General features: G+C 34.2%; 1 protein-coding gene across 1 annotated transcript in view; it reads left to right on the top strand.

Moving 5' to 3' along the window:
- Positions 1-23,466, top strand: part of LOC128558234 (uncharacterized) — a 110,242-nt gene that overhangs the window by 52,446 nt on the left and 34,330 nt on the right. Inside the window, exons 52-65 of the mRNA XM_053547112.1 lie at positions 1,222-1,398; positions 1,641-1,811; positions 7,109-7,279; positions 7,664-7,840; positions 8,106-8,279; positions 8,793-8,969; positions 9,826-10,008; positions 12,465-12,576; positions 12,979-13,111; positions 13,521-13,604; positions 14,422-14,796; positions 17,150-17,232; positions 17,778-17,841; positions 18,268-18,441. Of these exons, the coding sequence (XP_053403087.1) occupies positions 1,222-1,398; positions 1,641-1,811; positions 7,109-7,279; positions 7,664-7,840; positions 8,106-8,279; positions 8,793-8,969; positions 9,826-10,008; positions 12,465-12,576; positions 12,979-13,111; positions 13,521-13,604; positions 14,422-14,796; positions 17,150-17,232; positions 17,778-17,841; positions 18,268-18,441 (2,255 nt within the window). The remainder of the gene's footprint in view (positions 1-1,221; positions 1,399-1,640; positions 1,812-7,108; positions 7,280-7,663; positions 7,841-8,105; positions 8,280-8,792; positions 8,970-9,825; positions 10,009-12,464; positions 12,577-12,978; positions 13,112-13,520; positions 13,605-14,421; positions 14,797-17,149; positions 17,233-17,777; positions 17,842-18,267; positions 18,442-23,466) is intronic.

Here is a 23,466-nt window from a genome sequence, read left to right as displayed (position 1 = left end):
TCGCACACCTCACGGTGAATATCTACAAGCTTCATGCCGAGTAGCGACCTACCTTTTATGTAGGCCCTAATTTCAAGCACATTTTCAGCTCTTTTCCCAGTCATTTTGTGTAAAGTGTAATGAATACGCTATAAAGCAATGCACACTGTACCAAAGTCAGTGAACGTGTGAGCGCGATATTTACCTTTGTTACGATTCAGTGATCGTTCTATCGACACGAGGTGGTTTTGTGTACACATGACACGATTTCCGCGAAATAAAACACAAATGACATTATTTTTGGAACACCCCTCGTATGTCAAGATTATTAGATATCACTTGTCTGGAGTCTGGGGATTGGGAGAATGTCACTTGTTATGTCATCCATATGTCAAGTTCATTTGATATCACTTGCATGGGGTCTGAGGATTTGGAGATTGTCACTTGTTATGTCATAGGTATGTCAAGCTCATCAGATATCACGTGTCAGGGGTCTGGGAATTGTTAGGAGAATGTTTCTTGTTATGTCATTAGATATCACATGTCTTTGATCAAGAGATGATTGGGAAAATATCACGTTATGTAATAGGTAAGTCAAGTTCATTAGATATCACTTGTCTGGAGCCTGGGAATGATCAGGAGTGTGTCACTTTTTATGTCGTAGGTATGTCAAATCAAATTCATTAGGTACCCCCTGTCTTGAGTTTTGGGATCGGAGACTGCCACTTTTTATGTCATAGGTATGTCAAATTTCATGAAAGAGCACTTGTATTGAGTACGGAAGTCTGAAGAATACTACTACAGATTTCATAGGAAGTGTATCTCTAGTTTATCGAATATTGAGATGACGTTCGAAATTAATTGACACGCGGTTGAGAGTGCGTTTCGTCACTTGACCGAAGAACCTTTTTTTCATCTATGCAAAGGCATTATCAATGTGGTGCACCCTTAATGACACTCGGCAACTTCCGTACGATCACGTATTCTCCGTATTCTACTGTGGTATTTTCGACGGTCACAAGCAAATTGGTTTTCGTACCTGCCGGAAAATGCCAAATTTCAAACGGAGAATACGAAAATTGACAGTTTTAATGGCTAAGCTACCATAAATAAAACATTATCAGTATATCTAGGTTAATCACTGTCATATTTTAGAATTTTGAATAGCGATATGTCTTGTTCACAGATTTCTCATTGTTAGGATATAGGATGTTGAAATAAACGTAAACAATTGTTTTTTAGATTGCGGAGTCGTTCCTAATATAGAAAATGGGCAGTACTTCCCGCTGGATAGTTCAAATACTACCATTGGAGCCGTTGCAAATTTGACATGCGACACGGGATACATTGCTACTGTTTCAAATATATCATGTCTTGAGACAGGTTACTGGGACGATAATGCAGATTGCGTAATTGTTGGTGAGATTTTTCAGTAATATCTCTAGTAAAATTAAATTATTGAAACACTTTGAAATGGAAGCTTTATCTAAGTATTACCAATAGTATTTAACAAAGTTTGAAGGATATAAGATATATCGACTTAAGAAGCGAAGCATATCTTTTAAATTGTTAAATTGTAAATCAGGTAGATTCGGTCGTGTCAAATATACATCTTAATGTGTTTTGTGTAAATTTTTGAGTTTTATATTTGTAATTTATAGAATGTGGTTGGGTACCATCAATACAACACGGCAACGTAGATTTAGTAGGTGACGCTACATCTTACGGAGCAATGGCGTATGTAACGTGTGACTCTGTGTACACAGCCAGTACTCCTAATATCACCTGTCAGGAGTCAGGCGAATGGGAAAACGCTTCATGTGAAATTACAGGTAAGGTATAAGTGAGCCGCTTTAAATTCAGGAATGTCTGTCTTTCTTACGACTAGTCTTCCAACTTTTCTGTCCTGCTAAATTGGAAAATTGGCATCGTTTAAAATTGATCTGATATATTCCTGATTCATACCAATGAAAGATGCGTTCAACAAACGTACTTACCTGGTTTTGAGACAGATATTGTTAATATATATTTTAAAGGTACAGTAGATTCCTTTGTTTTTGACTACATTTGATCAGATGTAATTATTTACGTCTTTTAAAAAAAGTACATGCAGCAGATAGGAAATATGTTTATAACAATACAGACAGACAGACAGACAGACAGACAGATACTTTTATTTACAATCAGGTTCTACAGCATGTACATGAGAACAACATGATTTATTATATTAACAAATGTGGGTGTATATATACATAGCAATACTGAAACAAACATTTACATAAGTTTTTTTATATATATAAATGGGGACAGTTTGTAGTTTTAAATAGGTAATAATTCTAGTTTCTATGTGGTGGACAATACAGTTAACGCGGTACACATTCACAAAGGTGATACTGACCTTGAATTAATCGACTATTTCAGTGGAAAACCCCATGTGCGGGGGTGTTTACGGTTTAGTTGACATAGGTCAAAATAAGTGAGAATTCTGTGCGCGTTGTGAATTAGTCCTATCAATAAGACCTGACATAACATATTTTAACATTTTGACGTCTATCGGTTATGTCAGGTCTTATCGGAACGCCATTTATAACATGTAGTGAGAAGCGAACATACTTCATGTCGCCTTTAATCTTCAAATTATGAACAACATAACCCAATCCGAAGTGAAAGAACACTACTTACACAGAAAATAATCCTTTTTTCAACTGCATATGTGAATAATTACAAAATAAAAGTTACTTTTCATGTATAAATATCGAGTTGTTTCTTTCCACTGTATGTATCGCCGTGTATCTGTATTATGGTGTGCAACATTGCCGGTCTAATCCGAATGTTGTGTAAACACAGTTTATTTTGAGAATCAATTTTAGACGAAATATTTTCCCTCTAGATCAGTTGGCAAATAGTTCACGTGGAAAATTGTTTTCGTCTAAGTCGATTCTAAATATATTATAACCTGCTGAATATGCTTGAAAAATGGCGGAATGTGTATTGAAAACTGTACACAATTGACATATATTGGATATGAGGGATTTTAAAGGTAAATTTAAACGATATATTACTAGAATATGATAAATAACGGTAGGCTAAACTGTTTAAACCTGCGTACATCGTATATTTTACGTGTGAGAAAATGCTACATTCTACTGATTAGGGCCCTTTTAGACGTTACAATGCAGATTGAAAATGAAATGTAAAATAATAAAATAATGAATGTTGAAGGTAAAATGAGCATGTACATGTCTAATATTTTGGACTAGTTGTGGAGCTGTATTGTTTACTAATGTGATTTTAAATAAGTCTATAACAGTTGTCTAATTAACTTAATTAAATAAAATGGATATATATTATTCATGGTGGAATAAATCTACAACTGCGGTAAGTTATTTCTAAGTGTTATACTAGAATCTATGTGTATTCAATGGTTCATAGTACATCTTGTTACATATTTGTGGTACTGGAAAATTTCTGGCTACAGCTAAAATATGGTATGTCTTCTCCTGAATTAAAAAGACATAAAGTGACATAATTAGAGATTGTAATATTGCTACATGACGGGCCGGGCGTGGGAGAGAGGGTATACCGCATTTTAGCTGCAGCCTTTAAAATATGACTCACTTGTTAAAAAAAGACATTATACGTTTAGAAAAAATAGCAACATTCTTCAGTAAAGTGGGGGATGTTGAGTTCATTAGTTCATTAAATTTTAGTGCATTTGGTCTATTATGATATTTACTTGGGATCAGTCTTCCCCTGGCCAGACAGAAGAAAGGGCATTTAAACATATAATGATATTCGTCGGCAATATCATTCTGATTACATAGGATGCATTTTCGTTGATCATGTTCTACAAAGGACTGACGCCATCTTCCAGTTTCAACCGGCAATCGGTGGTTGCCAGTTCGAAAATGAAAAAGCGTAATGCGATGACTGCATGATAGTACCTTAAGATAAGGTTAAAAATTTTGAGTATTTTTAAACATCATATAATTTCTTCCTTTCGATGAATTGTTAAGTAGACCTGACCATGTTTGAAAAAATTGATCCAACACATTTCTTTTGATTTTCTTATAAAGATTTCGGTTTTCAACAAGTTGTTGGTTTAACCATATAACACTATTGCCGGTATTATCAAGTATACTCTTAACGTGTCGGAGCCACTTAAAACTAAACCCAGACATATACATGTAATTATAACATTGTCTAGATACCTTATTTTCTTATGAAGTGCAGAATTTAGCCCAAAAATTAATTATTCTGGTATTGACGGTTATTTCTAAAGGGTAACGCCCTAGTTCACCATATAACGTATATAAGGGTGTGCTATTTGTGCAATGTGTGATTTTTTCTGAGGAAGTCAGTATGTACTTTTTCTAAAATATCAAGGTTTTCGTAGCCCCACACTTCACAATTAAACGTTTAAAATAGGCAATATTGTTTGATCAAACAGCTTAAGTTGAAAGTCAACAGGCAAATCTAGATTGAATATTCTACTATATAAAACGTGCATGGCTTTGTTTGCCTGAGAGGCAAGCGATTTCCTTGCACTAAGAAAACTACGTGAGGACGAAAATACCACTCCTAGATATTTGTATTCTAGTCTTTGACAATTTCAAGAGGTTTACCATCAAGAGTAAACATATAATTTTCAGGTTTGTTTGTTCCAAAGATCATAACCTTTGATTTACTCATATTAATTTCAAGTTTCCATTTTTTGCAGTATTTTGAAAAATCGTTCAGTGTTGACTGGAATGATATTTGGTCCTCACTAACAATAATTGTGTCATCTGCATATAATAGTACAACCGTTTCAAATATACATCCAGGTTATCGTTATGGTACTCTACAGTAATTCAAGGGTTGGTTTGCTCTAAGAAACTTTCAATATCATTTAAATAGAAAATAAAATCGGGGAAAGATTTTCACCTTGTCTAACTCCACATGTACTAGAGAAGAAAGCAGAAATGTCATTATTTGAGGATACACGGGATTTTATATCGGCATACATATTGCGCATAACTTGAAATATTTTTCCATTTATGCCTGTTTTAGTAAGTTTACTCCAAAGGCCAATGCGCCAGATTTTATCAAAAGCAGAAGTAAAATCGATATAGGATACAAAAAGTTTCTTCTTTTGGGACCTAAGTTTTTCTACCAAAAAGTTAAGAGTAAACACGTGATCAGCTGTTGAATACTTTGCCCTAAACCCCGCCTGGTCTTCTGACAGAATGTTATTAATGTTTAGAAAATTCGTAATTCTATTGTTTAGAACTGAAGTGAATAGTTTAGATTGTTATAGGCCTATAATTTCCTGGGTCTAACGGAGAACCTTTCCGCTTGAAAATAGGTTTGATTGTACCGATAAGCCATGGGTCTGGAATTTGACCAGTATCAAGAATAATATTAAATAAATTACAGTATATTTGGATCATGTATCTTTTTGTACTTTTAATATATTCATTATATATATAATCTTGCTGCGAGACAGCTTTGCCGCTGTTTAATTTAAGAATGGCCTTGTGTATTTCATTTTCACATATTGGTCCATTTAGTAATTCAGTTGTATCATCTAAATCGAAATGAAAATCGGATGGAGTTTGTTCTTCAGTTTCTGTTTGTATGTTTATGTTTCTAAAATGTTCATAGAAAGTTTTATTTTCGGGCATTGGATGAGACGACTGCTGTTTTACGCTATACAAGATTTTCCAATAATCACGTGGTTTATTTGTACTGATTTCACGTAATTTTCGTTCGTTAATAAATTTATGTTGCCTTATATAGGTGTTCATTGTTTGCTTGTAAAATTTGCTAGCTCTCGCAAGTAATAGTATCGGATTCATTCAAGTTGGCGTTGATCCTCAGGTATATACCATATAAATGACTGTTTAAAATATTCAGTCTGTTTTTGTATCCTAGCCAATAAAAACGTTGAAACGATTATAGTAAAAAGAAGAAAATTGCGTACTACTAGACGCTAAAAATGTTTTTATATTATAAAATCTCTTAATAAGGAAAGTCAACTTTTATGTTTGTCAAGGGTGCAAGTGCTCAGACAAAATGTATTTAATATCTGCACTGTTACTTTTGGCACTCATGTGGACAAGTATAAACCTATGTAAACCTATGTATACTTTCATAAAAAATTAGTTTTATTTCGGTTTTATTGCAACGCCAAATACGACAAGCTAGTCAGACCCGACATTACGATTTATTATTGAAGATGTATGTTAAAATTTTCTAATGACGCAGAAACATAGAGAAGTTTATTGGCAGAAAAGTTCCTAGTTATATTGGAAATCTATGAGTTCGGAAATGTCAAGGTGTATTTAATCAACCAGCATGTTGGCAGTAACAAAGATATGACATGAACACAAAAATGAACAATTAAAGGAATGTCATAAATAAATTTGCGAAAAAAAAAAAGAACAGAAAATAACGGCTTCAATTGAAGATTTAGACCGAATTTTTATTGTTCCTTACTGTTCACTCTTTTCACTGTAAGTATGAAATAAGCTCGGAGACGTTCAACATTAATGGGCAACTCTAGTGACTGCCATAGTTTGAAATGTTCCTCGCCACTTAACCAAATAGTGTTTTCCTATATCAATTGCGCGACTTCAGAAATATTTCCGCGAGATAATACACAATTGGGTAAAATTATAATACCAGTGTTACTTTATTATAATATTAATATTTATGAACACATTACATATTCACTTTTACTGATGTAATTCTGACGTTGCGGTTAGTGGTAACGTTACTAGAGTAACTGTCAATTCTAGAATTGTTTTCAGTCTTTCAACGGCTCTAGCTCTTTTCAATACACATGTGTTATTTCCTCTGTTTGTAATGTAAATTTAAGACGCTATAGACTAAAGAACGCAACACATGAACAAAATGACTTTCAATTATGCAAATTAATGACTATTCTGAGACTAGTAAGCATACTACATGGATGTGCTTTGTTTAATTATTTTTGACGAATATATAGAATTTAGACAAAGTAAGAACATATAGTCTTGGTATTTTTTTCGTGGATAAAACTCATATATAATTGACCATGATGTATCTTGCTTATTTTGTTTACATTCTTTTACATTATTATCAAGATGCCATTGATCAAATTTAGGTTGTGGCACTTTTCCAAGCATACCAAATGGTGTCATCTATGAGAACGGAGGGAACACATCCATTGGTGCTGCTGCATTTGTTTCGTGTGATACAGGGTTTGATAGCAGCGTACAATGGGTAACATGTCTCGACAATGGGTACTGGGAAAATGCGACATGCTATCCAAAAGGTATAAAGCATCCAGTATGGGGTTAGCTCATTTTGCTGTTAATGCATTGTTGTTGAACGCCCCTGAAATTATTTTCTCTCCTCACAAAGAAGACTGCCCGAAAAAAAGAATATTCTTTGTTGTATGTTTACTATGAAAGCTTGCCTAGAATAAGAAGTTCTTTGATGCAAAAAAATCATCTCATTTGTTATGTGGACCCTGGGCAGCTACGTCACATATAACCTGAGCATTTGTGGTTTAAAATAAAGATTATCGTTATTATCATCATTGCTTTTCTTATAAAATTCAATATTATTATTAACAGCTATCACAGTATTATCATAGAAAATCTGTAGACGAAATCAATAGAATGACAACACTATGACAAATGCATGTATGTTGTAGACTGTGGCGCAGTTACAAGCAATATATCCGAAGGGGCCGTTGAACTAATAGATCCCAGTAATACCTCTTACGGAGCTGTTGCGTTAGTGCGATGCAACCAAGGCTTTGAAGCTGTACCGCTGACTGTGATCTGTGCAGCAACGGGAGAGTGGGAAGAAGCGTCATGTGAACCAATAGGTAAAGACAAAATATTCTTCCAAGAAATAATTGAAGTATGCAAAAGGTAAGATGACTTTCAACACAGTTTAGTTGAATGACCATAGATATGACAGAATCACTTCAAACAACTAATGCCAGCGTGAACGCCTTTATAACATTTCTTCATACTGTGTTTTACAGTACTGTAGTTGGTCATACTAATAGTAATGCACCGCTATTAATACACATGACACATAAGACTTATAAACCTGTTCGGAACTCATTGATTACTGATTTTTTATAGATTGTGGAGACCCACAAATTGTTCAATATGGAACAGTGACCCTAGCTGATACATCGGATACAGGTTATGGCGCAGAGGCCATGCTTCAGTGTGAATCGGGCTTTGATGCAACATTAACAACGTTTCTGTGTCAAGAAAATGGAGACTGGGAAAATGCAACATGTAGTCCTAAGGGTATCTTATTACCTTATATGTATAACAGGCTTTTAAGAAAACAAAATGTTGACAGATTGACAAGCAGTATGCCGATAAGCAAATTAATGATTAAATAGTGCGAAGAATCAATAACTCTAATTTTAACATCAGTAAAAATTATAAAATTTCATCAAAACTGTTAAAAAATTGATTTAAAGCGGTTCCTTTGAAATATTCTACCAAAAAGTATTTTGTGCAGTTCGTTTGAACATATAACGTCTGATTTTTTATATTTTGTTTGTAGTTATGAACAAAATAAACATGTTACATTAGATTTGTCAGTTTTCATTCTTTTTCTCTATCACTATTTGTGATTATTGATTCTTTTTTAAATCAGACTTTGTCAATGAAAGTCTTCAGTTTTTTCAAGTCAAGGTGTGATAATAAGCATAGATGAAAATACTGACTCGGTGTAACAAAAGCCTGGGAGGGAGAATAATGCTCGTACTTATTTAATGCGGAATGATATCAACATGTATGGCTCTTTTTCAGATTGTGGAGAAGTGCCATATATCGATAACGGCGATATAGTTCTTGTTGACAGTAACAACTCAACATACAGAGCTCAAGCATCTGTGAATTGTGATCCTGGCTACAGTGCTGATAAATCTCATATCACATGTCTGTCATCGGGAAACTGGGACAATAATATCACTTGTATCATAAATGGTATTACATAAATTTTGAAATATTTGTGACATTTTTCTGTTACTGAAATGAATAGCGCTGTTCAAGAAATCGTTTAAAGGACGCAAATTCCATTTCATGTGACTGTGCGTGTTCTTAAAAGCTTGGAAGAATTTAATATGATGTAGAATCTCATTTCTAAATGGACGCCTCTACGACTGAGTTGTTATGGTCGCTGTTTTCGAATCATTTGCCTCTCGCCTTTGTGCGTCTGATCATACTCAAATTGTATGATAATATGAGGAAGCCATCCAGCTGGTTTGTAGAAGTTTGGTGGTTCTACCCAAGTACCAGCCCGTGCCTGAAATAAACCCTGGAAAGACACATGGTGAAGTCTCCGTCATCAAACACTAAAAGTCGCCATATAACAAGAACTTTGTTGACTGGATATAAAAACATAATATTTCCCAGAGAGATCGTCATAAATGTACATCATCTGGGTGGAATCTTAAGAATTCATTTCCGAGTCACGTCGCTGTCCTGGAAAACATTAACATTCAATTTGCCGGGAAGGCCAAACACATTTTTTAAATTTTCTTCTGGAAACTGAATTGATCGATAACGTAACCCAGAAACGTCTTTATTGTTGATAACCTTTTAGTTACAAAATACAAATAAATGTTCATTTTATAGCATATGTTTACCACAACAGCTAAGATAACGTATTCGTTATTTCATACATGGTAGTAAATTATTTTCTTGTGGCATTTAGTATATTTTGGAGACGATAATAGTAGATAAAGATCTTTACCAGTAAACCTTAGTTTAGTATAGAATTGAAATTGAAGTTAGTCGTAAAAAGTTTATTTTTGATTTAAAAATGGATATTTTTTTGCAGAGTGTAATGTAAACAATGTACCAGTTATTGCCAATGGCGAAGTGGTATTGAACACTGCCAGTAATCAGACAATTGCTTCATTAGTTAATGTGAGCTGTTATAATGGATTTGGTGCGACTTCCCCAGTTGTTGCATGTATGGGACAAGGTGTATGGCAAAATAATATAACATGTACTCCTTATGGTAAGTTACAATTTATCTGACACTTACTAAAGTCACTCCCATAAGTTAAATTGGCTATTAGGTGCAACTTCGTACTTTTAAATTAGTAGTTTTCGGCGGCTAATGAGTTTTGTAAATGATTTTCCGAATAGTTCGAAAAGCTGAAACTCCACACAGAGAATACACAGCCAATCAGTAGTTGCCAGTTATTGTTATGAATTCACTACCTTAAATCGTTCTCAAACCTCTATTTATGAAACGGAGAGTGCGATGACGACTAACATATTCGGAAAGACAAAACTGTGCTCAGAATAACACAATGATGCTGTAACAAATGCTTGTACATGCTTTAAGATGAAAAAGGAGGAAATTTAGTGAACCAGTTAGCTACCTACCTTAATATGGTAAAATGAGTTACTTATAAAATATAGCTATTGACATTTTGTATTGAATAGAATGCTGGACAATTTATTATGCACTCTCTTTTGTTATTAAACAACGTAAAAGCAAAATGAGTTGTATTAGTTCATGGTAGTATTTGAATTTAAACACACCCACTCAATATGTATGAAAGCTGTGTGGTAAAATCTGTAAGAATTACATTTGCAAGCATAGAACGCAACCAAGGTAAACAGTAACAGATCAATTTGGCTAATCCTGTCCATGAGTGAGAATGAAATGTGCAACAACCCTGGCCTGGTTATAGCGAAATTCTGTTATAGTAAAACTGAATGAACTCCATGATCCAAAGGACCGGAACATATATAAAATCACTGCGTCCAAATAAAGTGAGCCACAAGGCAGGCCCAATCAACCCGAGCCTGCAACATTTTCGTTTATGTCGCGTTAGGCAACCTGTGGTTTTCCACATTTTTATTTTATTTAAAGGCTTCAGTTGCAAAACTAAAATCTATAAGATCCATTCGAAGCATAGAACACCAACTAAGCTAAATGATAGCAGGCGTCGATTTCACTAAGTGTGTTTCATTAGATGTAATGAAACATGCTACACCTCTCACATCCACTATAATAGTAATATGCTACACCTCTCACACCCACTATAATAGTAATATGCTACACCTCTCACACCCACTTTAATAGTAATATTGAGTGGACTCCGTGATCACAAAGAATCAGAAAATATAACATCACGTAGTCTAAGTATTGGTAGACTTTTTACAGCCACTTGGTAAAGACTGCTATTGTATCAATTGATAAAACTTATGAAAGGATTGTTAGTATGAAGAAATAAATTAATATTATTGATCGCGGCCGGTGTATTGAATAGGACAAGTATATGCGCGCTGGGGAAAATATTTCATGATGGACCTGTGAATTCTTTACTTGTGGGTAAAACAGGTCTCATAAGCGTAAATACGACTAGCTTCTACTGATTATAAAACATACCGTACGATTTGTTGTGAATTAACTGTTGTTGTACTTTTTGTAGTTCAACCGCCATCCTTGTTTAAGAGCAACATTTAAAAAACACGTTTTTTTCATCCTCAAGTAATAAGTAAGTAGACTCGCCCAGTTTAATCAATCTAGAAGCATAATCTAACTGTATAGAGAGCGCCTACTTCACCCGATTTACATTCGGAACATTTTCACGCATTTCGGGCTTTATCGTATGTATAACATGGGATTTTTTAACCGTCCAAAGATGTTGGAAATGTTTGTCTCATTGTTTATTTTTTTTTATAAAAATGTTACTGCTTTCATTGTCTACCACTTTTTTTCCACCCTTGCCTGAAAAAACAGTAATGAGTTTGTACACTGTGCTCTGTTGAAATTTAACCAAACACAAGTTTACCTGCATAAACAGAAAGCATGATATGTCACCATGCGCGGATCCAGTGGGAGGGGGGGGGGGGGGCTGCTACATACGACCCCGACATAATTCATATTATTTATCTAAAAGAAACTAAGAATTTTACCTTCAAGAAAGCTTGATTTTATCATTTTCCCAAATTTAAGAGGTTAGTCCATAAAACTGTCCCAGAATGCAAAAAATGAAGTGCTAAATTTCAAAATTTCCAGGGGGGGGGGGGGGGGGGGGCAGGGGATCGGACCCCCTCTGAGAAAACTGGCTGTGTCCGTGCATGGTCACTATACCTGTCCAGTACTGGACATTATGGTAAACGCTTCTTTCCTGCACAAATGACAATTTCGCAACTTTTGTCCGGTTTGTACAAATTTCTGGCCGCGATAAACCATTTGACTTGTTACAGATTATTTGATCTCAACAGACTTTGTAAGTCTAACTCGGTGTCACAGAATGCTTCCATGAGAGGCAATGATATGTGGAACACCCTTCACGCCTCTTAGCCGCGGTTTTACAATTTCACAGCCGACACATGACACTTAAAGCTTGCCATTTTGATTGAGTTGAGTTTATGTCCTTTTTAAAGGGATCAGTGACAGGAATAGTCAGTAAGGCAACTGTTATACGTGTATATTCATCAATTTATTTATAGCTCTTGGTACCGTAAAGGTTGGAACTGGACAGGAAATTGCTAATGGGCAGCATACAGCCTTCTTCAGATGTGCGTTTAGCATTGCGGACGGTTTGAAATACAAAATCAAATGGTAAAAGAAAAACATTGTTGTTGTCAAAATGAATAAAAGAATAATTTTGAAAAGGCAATCTGAAGTATAATTTGTTTTAATGTGTGTGTAGTTTATGTTAGAATAGTGAATATTGTTTGGAAAGAAAGCTTTCGTGGAGCAGACACTTAACAATTACAACTTTAACTTAGGAAAAACTCACTACATGTTTGATAAATATGTATTTGACCCTGTCTTTGAAGAGGTGAATAAAGTAAAATAACATATAATATCTAAAAATATGTAAAGTAAAACACAAGATTAAAGAGAGGTTTTCTGTCTTCCTCCTGTGTACGGATATTGTTATGACAAGTTTTAAATAGAAATTACATGTGAAGTGGCAATATGACGTAGTTAAGGATGTACATTCGACAATAATTTAAGGTACATCAATGGACTGGAGTTTTATGATACAGGGATATTAAGCTCGGCACAAACTTCGACATCTGTCTTGACAGATGACATGTTTACTGATGCTGTGAATAACCATTTACAGTCACAGTTCTTTGGCCTGGAGGTAATTAAAAAATTTCCTGATAATTCTTGTAGTTTTAATTAAGACTTGTATGCCTGGTTTTATACAAACGTAAATGACATTGTGCGTGAAAATCAAACGTTATTTACTAATATTTCATTAAATAACTATTTAATAATAAGATTTCAAACGTTTGGCACTACTATTGTGATTATCGGCGAACAAGTCTGACATGCAATGGTGCCTTTACGGCTATATTATTTTCTTTTATACATGTATATACATAAGATTTAAGTAAATGTTTTAATTGTTAAATAATTAAACAATTTAACTACACTGAAAACGAATGCAGAATTTTTATTGCGTAGGTAGAAATCAACGACAATGAATTGAAGAAAAGGAATTAGTCTTTCCTTTACTCTACTCTGTCAAAGTATCTTTCTACTTACAGGTAACATGTTCTGTGGTGGTGTTTGATGGAGCTGGTTCAACAGAACTAGAAAACGAAACAAGTGGAGTTCTAATCCCTTTTGACGTATGTTTTTAACGATGAACTAAACTATTGAAGATTAACTAGTAAAAGATTTTCGAATGTGATGTGTTTTAAAACAAAAAAGTAACAGAAACTAAACAGCGTTTAAGTATGACTGTGTCACTGCTATAAAATACGTAAGGGTAGATTACTTTCGGGGGCAGGTTTGCCTGCTACCACAGCAACTCCACTTAAACTCATAAGACAGAAAGATCAAGTGGGTGTTTGCTTAAGTTTTTCTTATATAGCATGGCTTGGAGATGCAAAATGTGTTTGTTTGCATTTTAACAGACGCCAAGCAGCGAGAAATAGCGAGTGATATCCAGATTTCAACAAGTGATAGAATTTCAATCTTTAAAGTAACATATTAAATTTTACAAAATTACCTTTCTCCATCAAGAAAATGCATAAAAAGTCTCTATCAATAAGTTCTATGTCTGCGATTATCTTTCATTTGTAATTCATACATTTTTACCTTTCATTATCGGTACACGTGTAAAATATGTTGAATAATGAAAATCAAAGTGGTCGCAGAACACTTGGAACAGTCTTTCTATACATTGCCTGTTGTTTTATTGAAGTTCAAAACTTATGATTCACCTATGAACTAAGTAAACCAGGGTGGGTAATCTTTGTACAAAATTTGACAGATCATTAGGCTCATACAAAATCATGTGGATGTCTAGTTTTTGTTTCTGAGAAAAGAAAACACTCTTTTAGCTACGTAAAATTTGAAATATGTTTCACCGAAAGAAACTGAATCATGAATTGTAAAATCAAATTGCTCTCAAACGTTACAGCAATATCTATCTGATCACAGGTATCAACAAATTATATTACAATGACGAGAGGAAAAGAGGTCACATTCACCGTTTTCCTAAATGTACCGTTTGGCTGTCCGGCAGGTTCTCAGGGCTGCTTTCTTAGATTCGTAGTGTACGACCCATACGATTCATACAGTTGCTATGACTCGTCCATAGCAGCTATTCACAGTGATACTTGTGGTGGGAAAGTAGATGGCGCTACGGAAGGGACAATAGGACACGTGACTTCCACAAGTACGATTACGAATATCACCATAACTACAAAGAATAACCGTTGGTATCGGCTTCGTCGGTATTTCTCCCTTGTTCTTAAATTTGCAGCCGTTGGAAATTCTAAGCCATTCTGGAATAACCCGTCATCAAGCATTACGGTATGGAACTGGCAAGAATATGTTTACATCATATCATAGATAAATTAAGAAATAATAAATCTGTTCCTATATTTTATCAGTTAATAAAATAATGGCAGGAGTTTGGATGCGTAATAATTAAATCACAAGTGCGTAGCACGAGTGATTTAATTATTCGCATCCAAACGACTGCCCATGTTTTATTAATTGATAAAATTATTGGAACATATTTATTATTTCAATTCTAACAACGCAAATAATCCGCATTTTACAGTACTATATTTTCAGCGTTATACGTCATTCGAGTCATATGCTGTTACAATTTACCCCCTATGGTTAGAAAGTGTTGCATAGCCAATGGAACGTATAGATATTTGTTTCTTTTTTATTAGAATTTTGAGAAGTATTCATAAATTAGTAATCTAAAAGCTCTCAAACTAATTATGAACAGAATCATCAAATTAGGCGAGTTGACCCTGTGTTACGAGTGACGAGCTTAACTTTTATATGACGTCACATCATTATGACGTTATACTTTATGTCATACATTTATGACGTCACCGCTGAATCATAATTGAGCTAATTGAATTCGCTCGTAGAGATCAGAACGTGTTTTACGGACCTATACATAAGTCAGTATAACTTTTTATTATATTTATGTTTTTGAAATGCTGTTTTCAGCCGTTTGGCCCTGAAATAATTCGTATGTAATGGAACTGAAGTAGAATCTCATGTTACTATCATAGGGGGAAGAAATGTAACAGCCAACCATATTCTATCGTAGATTCATGTATAGGCGATTTCGCTATATGTTTATATAGCAATTGCTGCGGATCGTGTTAGAATAAGATTTAAAGAATTTAGACATTTAGTAGACATTTAACACTGGATATGTCAAACAGTCATAAACTCCGCATATGTGTATATATTGGCTATAAATCGGTTCAGACCTATAGGCTGGTCATTTTAACTTTTGGGGTTGAACTAATTCGTACATAAACTTTATGGTGTGAACTAATTAAGTAGTATGCAAGGAAAAGAAGCATAGAAAAAAGTCCTCAAAAATATCATTATGCACATTTTTGAGATATTCCATTTGCCATTCTGAAGTAACGTCTACATCCTTATTCCTTATTGTGCCCGTTACTGTGGGACATGTGCTGTATTGTTCTTCTACTGGTAAACAACAGTATAAATGTGTTCTTTGAACATAAGTAAAAAGATATTTTAATATCTCTAGCACTTGCTGGCAGTCTACCATTAGTTTTTTACCATCTTTGTCATTTATGAAACGTCGGGTGTCAAAATTCAGAACATAGGTTTCAAAATTCCGAACAGATTTAAACATATATATTTCTAAAACAGACTCGTCGGCATTTGAGTTTAAAGGTTTAAACACCAAACATGTGTATGTCAATGTCAAAAACAAGAAAAGAACATTCATAGGGGATTCTTGAAGCAAAATTGTATTCATAATGGTGCTGCAGATGGGTGGGATACTTGATAACATCAATATTTGCTCGAAATTCATAAACCGTTAACTATTTCCAGTGTCATTTAAACTCGGTCATTAGTTGCGGTGAAATTAAATCTTATTTGTATACTAGATTTGGTGCATTTTGGCTTCTTGAACTGCTTTATCTTATAATGCATGTACGTGAATAAAGAAGTGATACTAATATTATGTTGAATTGATTTTAGTGTAGATAAATTTGCAATGTTTTGTGTAATCAAAGTCTGAAGAAAGCTGCCCTTACATATCATCCAAGTTACAGAATTTGGCTTTGATTTCTTTTGAGGACTATTTTCTTGTATTGTATACTTAACTAAAGATTATAAAAAGGACGTTGGAATTAGTGTAAGGATCGGACATTTTGTCTAGAAATATAACCGGCCTACTAATCAGCGTTTGGGAATTCATATATACTTCTGATAATTTTGAATCTATAAATTATTTGAGAAAAAAACAACAAAAAAACAAATATATCAGCCTTCTAAAATGTCTGTTATTTAAGTTAATTATTCGATTCGCTCAGTTCGCTTATTGTATTATAATACTACTACAATTACTAACACTGTGATTCTAGTAGGAAGACAGACCACGTTCCTGTAATATATATCTAAAACAAAAACTTTGAGCCTACACAAGGACAACTTAGAATGAACACAAATATGACCAATAAAGCACCATATATCTAGTATCACTTAAAACTAAACTTCCTTTATGGTTCAGTATCTAGATTATAGACAAATGATATTTACAGAAAATTATTTGAAATATTTAATTGTTCTATATCATATCGTACATACATCAATGTCATGTTGCTCTTACATATTTGTACCAGAATAACATGTATTTTTTCTTATATGGTAGGTAATTGTAAATGAGAACTACTACACACGATACAGGGGTTGCTATTCGTTTGTTGACCCATACATATACACATTTGATCGAAGGTAAGGTTTTCTTGTTTTTTTTTATATTATAATTTAGAACCCGTTTGTGTATTTGATAAATATGTATATAAAAATTTACAATTATCAGGGAGCTTCTATTAGAAGCGAGGGATAGTTTTCTTAAATTTCCAGAAAATAATGCCTTGAACGTTTCTGATTAAACAAATGAGATATAATTATGAATAAGAGTAAAATTTGTGATTGTTGTAAGAGGTGTATAGTAAATAGAATTTAAATGCGAATTGAATGTTATAAAGATACAGGTGCAATGCTCTTATTATTTTTTTGTACAGTCACACCTGTATTAATTATTAATTAAGTAGCTTAAAACAGGTGACTGCTTAAAAAAGGCTGAAATTATAACAAATATATCTTGGAAGTTACAAACTGCTTAAGACAAGTGCCTGCTTAATCCAGGTGACTGTTTGGGCAGGTAAAACTGTATATGCATAATGTATTCATGTGATATACGTTTGATATTAAACTTTGCACCTTCTTAAACCCCAATTGTTTAATGTCACGTGTCTGGATTTATGTGTTTTTAGATGGTATTCAAATCAGCTACTAGAGACGTTTGTTATGTTTCGTCATAAAACCCTTCCGATTGAGGTTTGTTAAATTGTGCATATTTTTTTATTAAAAACTTACATATCAAATAAATCAGTCATTGGTTTTCACATGATTTCTTTGAAACATGTTTGTTACATTTCTTGTTTTCAACTTGGGAGAGTAAAGACGTCGTGCATATCCGTGCTTTCTTTATTCATAGGTTAGACAACTGTAAAACTTAATGTTTAAAATTTGAGATGAATGTAGCGAATGTTATTGCTAAAACTGGTTTGACTTATTTTAATTAATTAAACTGTTTTGCGTTATTTTATTTCGTTTTATGCGTGTAGAATCTTATTGATGTCTTTAATAGACTTTTAAACATTCATTTTGCTTCATATTCTGTGAGTTCATTTTAGAATAGTATATCTATATTTTATTTTCTGCAAGGGTATTTTTGTAATAACATTGAATAATATACAAAAGGTTCAGACAGTTACCGCCCCTTGTAATCGCTGGGCTACGTGCTCCTGTGCTGTAACAGTACGTGCGGGCGGGGACGTGTTTTCCATCAACCACTGTTATGGGCATCTCACGAGCTACTTGTCATCTAAGGATGGAATATTGAAAGTATATAAACTGTGGTCCACATATTATCAGGTAATGCTTATATCATATCGTTGTCGATGTTCTATTAAACTGAAACAAATGAGTGCATTTTACAATATAGAAGTATTGAAGATATTAAGATACACACATTGGGACAAATCGAACAAGAGGGTCATTATGACCCTGGATCTCTTACCTGAGTAATATGAGCTGCATGTATCAAATATCAAACTGGTGCTAAAATATTAAGAAAGTAGGTCAGTAGGTCACATTCATGGTCACTGAAAGTCAGTTTTGAGATCAGTATGCAAAACTGTACATGTCACCCAAATTTCAAGGGTGTATCTTAAAAAACAAGAAAGTAGGTCGGGGCGGAGCCTCGTTTCACCCCAGGGGCATAATTCGAAAACTCTTGTTAGAAATCAACTAGGCAATGATACATACCAAATACCAAAGGCCTAGGCCTTGAACTTTCAGACAAGAAGATTTTTTATTTATTTTTTCCTATATAAATCTATGTAAAATTTGAGACACCCTGGGTGGGGCCTCTTTTCAACTAAGGAACATAATTTGAATATCTTGGTAGAGGACCACTAGGCAATGCAACATACCAAATATCAAAAGCCTAGGCCTTCCAGTTTCAGACAAGAAGATTTTTAAAGTTTCTTCTATATAAGTATATGTAAAACTATGGATCCCCAGTGAAGGGCCTCTTTTCACTCCAGGGTAATAATTTGAATAATCCCGGTAGAGGACCATAAGGCAATGCTACATACAAAACATCAAAGGTCTTGTGGTTTCAGACAATAGGATTTTTAAAGTTTTTCCCTATACAAGTCTATATAAACTATGTGACCCGGGCCTGGGCGGGGCAATATTTGACCCTAGAGGGATAAATTGAACAAACTTGGTAAAGGACCAATAGATGATGCTACATACCAAATATCAAAGGCCTAGATTTTCAAAAGTTTTCCCTTATGTAAGTCTATATTAACCATGTGATCCCTGGGGCGGGGCCATATTCGACCATAGGGAAATAATTTTAATTAGCTTGGTAGAGGACTATTTGATGATGCTACATACCAAATATTAAAGTCCTAGGATTTGTGGTTTTGGACAAGAATATTTTCAAAAATTTTCTCTATATAAATCTATATAAACCATGTGACACCCGGGGCGGGGCCATATTTAACCCTAGGGGGATAATTTGAACAATTTTAGTAGAGGACCACTAGATAATGTTACATACAAAATATCAAAGCCCTAAACCCTGTGTTTTTGGAATAGAATATTTTCAAAGTTTTTCCTATATAAGTCTATGTAAACCATATGACCCCAGGGCGGGGCCATATTTAACCCTAGGGAGATAATTTGAACTAACTTAGTAGGGGACCATTAGTTGATGCCAAATACTAAATATCAAAGCCCTAGCTACTGCGGTTTTGGACAAGAAGATTTAAAAAAAAATTCCTTTCGGTTGTTATGGCAACCAGAGTTCTGCATATATTTCAATTCTTTGGGCAATTTTGATAGGAGGGCACCCAAGGATCATTTCTGTGAAGTTTAGTGTAAATCTGCCCAGTGGTTTTGAAGAAGAAGATTTTTGAAATTTACAACATAGCTATATAGGGAAAATAGCCCCGCCCCCTGGCGGCCATGTTTTTTACCGAAACAGAATGGCTTAGACAATTCGAGGGGTAAGTGCCAGAAGGTGCTATTTACCATATTTTACGTTTTTCACTTTTTGCATTTTCTGGTAGAGTTTTTCAAGCCGCACATTTTGCACCAATCTGCGTCATTATATAATATTTCTTTCATAAGTTATTTAATTGGAATCAAACTAGCCATTGCAGAATCCCTATCAATAATTTATGCCAAAAACATTTTTCATTACATAGCATTTTATCAAAGTAAGTTTATCTTATTTGAAATGAACCAAAACAATCTATATACTAATAGCTGCTTTTGGCAGACTGCATTTTAAGGCTTGGGGAGGATTTTTAAAAATCCAAAACATGATATGTAAAGATAGCACGTTTTAGCAGAGCAGTTTTCTACATATAATGCATTAACCCAACTGAGCCAGAAAAAGTCATATAAAGATAGGACCTAAACCTTACTGATGTTATACAGTAATGCAACAGCCATATTGCGCTATGTTATGATAGAAGATTCTGGTTGAAGGCCGGGTAGTAAGATTGTATGTCATTTTCATGTCAAAAAGCAGACATTCCACGATCGGTTTATTTGGTAGTGTCAACTTTCACTGTTTTTTGCAATAATTAGATGATGAAAACGGACTAACAAGTTTAGAGTGTGTGGCAGATATTGTATTTTGCACTGGAATGTTGAACATTCATATTGCTTAAATGTTTTAGAAAAATGAGTGGAAGATATTTAAAGTGAAGTAGACTTACTACCGTGAGAAAATGATATTGTAAGAGAAAAAATCAAACCTTACTGTAACTGTTTTTTTTAAGCTAGTTGGAAACAAACTGGCAAAGATCCCTCACATTTACGACACTCTTGAAGAAAGAATGGAAGAGTAAATTGCCTTTGTGTTCAACTGTCATCATCCGAATGATGAAGGAACAATTGTGGCTTGATTACGAGTCAGTGGTAGACCTTTTCCCATTAGTATGGGCTAATTACTCAAAGCGCAATGTTATATTCTACACAAATAATGTTGAAGAGCCAGTCAGCACTATAAAACCAACCAAAAGTGATTCACTTGCCACTGCAACAGAACTAAGGCAACAACTCTTTAATCAGTTTGGCCATTAACAAGTTATTACAGACAGAAAGATGTTTGTACAGGTGTAGAAGAGACAGACACTAAAACATATCAAAGCCAAATCCAAAATGGAAACGGGTGTCAAAAAGAATTTCTTTCGAAATTGAAGATAAAAAGTATTCAGTCTGTAAGACTTTTTTAATAAAACGTCAATATATAAGGCATAATTATATAGATCATATGTCGAAGAACAAAAAGGACACACATTTTACGGGAAGAAATTAAAGAGGAAAACACACCGTCATAACGAAAAATCTCCAAGTAGAGTAGATGCAGTGAAAAAGCATATTGAATCTTATCCACCCAGGTGCACATTATGTACGTGAAGAGAATAGGAGACAGTTCCTTGATTTGCATCTCGCACTGCCAAAAATGTATGACCTCTATCTGAAGGAGTGAAAAAATTAAAACAAAGCTAGTTTTATTGGAAGGATACATATTATTTTGTACCTAAGAAGGACCAGTGCAACATATGTAATCAGTGTTACATGGTGCAGCAAGAAGGAATTATGCCTTATGGACAAAAGAATGCTTCTGATAAACCTAAGCAAAGAAAGAAGCGATCAAGAGAACTGAAAGCTAACGATAAACAGAAATGTTGATCTCAATATAATACCCTGAAATCCCAAAAGTAAGCCGGTTTCGAAAATAAGCCCGTCTCGAAAATAAGCCACCATTTTACTACAGGCAAAACGGGCTCGTAAATTAGCCGCACTCAAAAAAAAGCCGTACATTTTTTTTGCATCTGTAATAGTATCAATGATTTTGTCAGGACACCATATAAGATAGCAAAAGTTACCAACGTATACATAGCAGATTTATTTTCGAATGTAATAGCAATAAAACATACTTCGAAATAAAAATGTTTTTAAAACCCTGGACAGACTGAAACTTTAAAAGCAATAAAATTCCTGTCTCAAACACTTTTTTGTCACGTCAGTTCTATTAATTAAAATGGCCGGTCTTTATAACACAATGCAGTGTTTATCACGTATTGTGTAAGTTATTCATACTTGTTGGGTGATTAAATCATAGGTGTATAATGTTTGTTAGGCCAGACAAAAGTTTTTAATGGGTAATTTTCTGTTAGCATCGGATTATTTTCAATAAGAAATAGTAACAAATTGTAACAAAACAAATATGTCAAAAATATAAGTATTTACCGACGTCGATGTTTTTACTAAAAAGCAAAATATGACATTCGTATCTTCAGTTTTTCGGTACACGAAAACACGCTGGTTTTTAAACCGTTAATGAATATATGTACTCAAAAGTTTGCCGGATTCAAAAATAAGCCGGTCTCGATAATAAGCCACCAAATCCTTACGAAAAATTAAAATAAGCCGCGGCTTATTTTCGGGATTTCAGGGTAGTCTTGTATAGCATGTTTTGATCTCCAGTCATTGTTAAATGTTCCATGTTTGGTAAGCCTCATGTACTACATCCATAAACTCTGCCATATATTTTACAAACATTTATCACTCTTTGCCTGGTCCGATGTGGATGCAAAAGGAAGAGCACCAGAGGTAGTTACATCACCAGTCATTTCCACCAGAAATATACCATGTAGTTCAGTACAAGGATATTTGTACCATCAAATTGAGATATAGTTATTGAGATGGCCAGATAAGAAAACGGTATAAGGTACACCGACCTCATAGTCTTTAATCACTATCAGAGTAACAATATGAAGGTACAAAGGTACAGAAACAGGAACCAAGGTTCTCTAGTCAAAATTGTTTAGATATACTAAGTAGGAACCAGATGTGTGTTTTTCAAATTTGATTTTAATGATGAATTTGAAAAACTGAAAATGTTTCCCTCCAGAAGACAACAAGCAAGTACTGTTGTATCTCTGCCAATGAAGTATCATTCAAAGCTACCTATTTCTGCCACAAAGAAAAAGCATCTCTTGCAACTATGCAAGAGTGGTAATATTCCTGAATAATTCCATGTATTACAAGGCTTTAATTAACAGCAAGAACAGTATACCAGAGATTGTTTACCAGATCCAAATGCATTTCAAGATTCAAGCAATGATTCCGATAGTTACTTAACACTTAGAGTCAGATAAATTACCACTACATTTTGAATGCGACTGACAATGTGGTTCCTAAGTCTGTGACAATAATTTATTTATCTATTTATTTGGGTTTTACAGCGCACCAACACAGTATAGGTTATATGTGTGGCAATAATGATAGTTACATAGATTACAGTCATAAACATGTGTATCAAACTTTATATCTCTATTAATGCAGTGTTTATATTTCATAACATTA

Source organism: Mercenaria mercenaria, chromosome 7 (genome assembly GCF_021730395.1).
Source record: "Mercenaria mercenaria strain notata chromosome 7, MADL_Memer_1, whole genome shotgun sequence".
Taxonomy (NCBI): Eukaryota; Metazoa; Mollusca; class Bivalvia; order Venerida; family Veneridae; genus Mercenaria; species Mercenaria mercenaria.
Note: the sequence above shows the minus strand (reverse complement) of the source record. Positions and strands in the feature narration are given on the sequence as shown.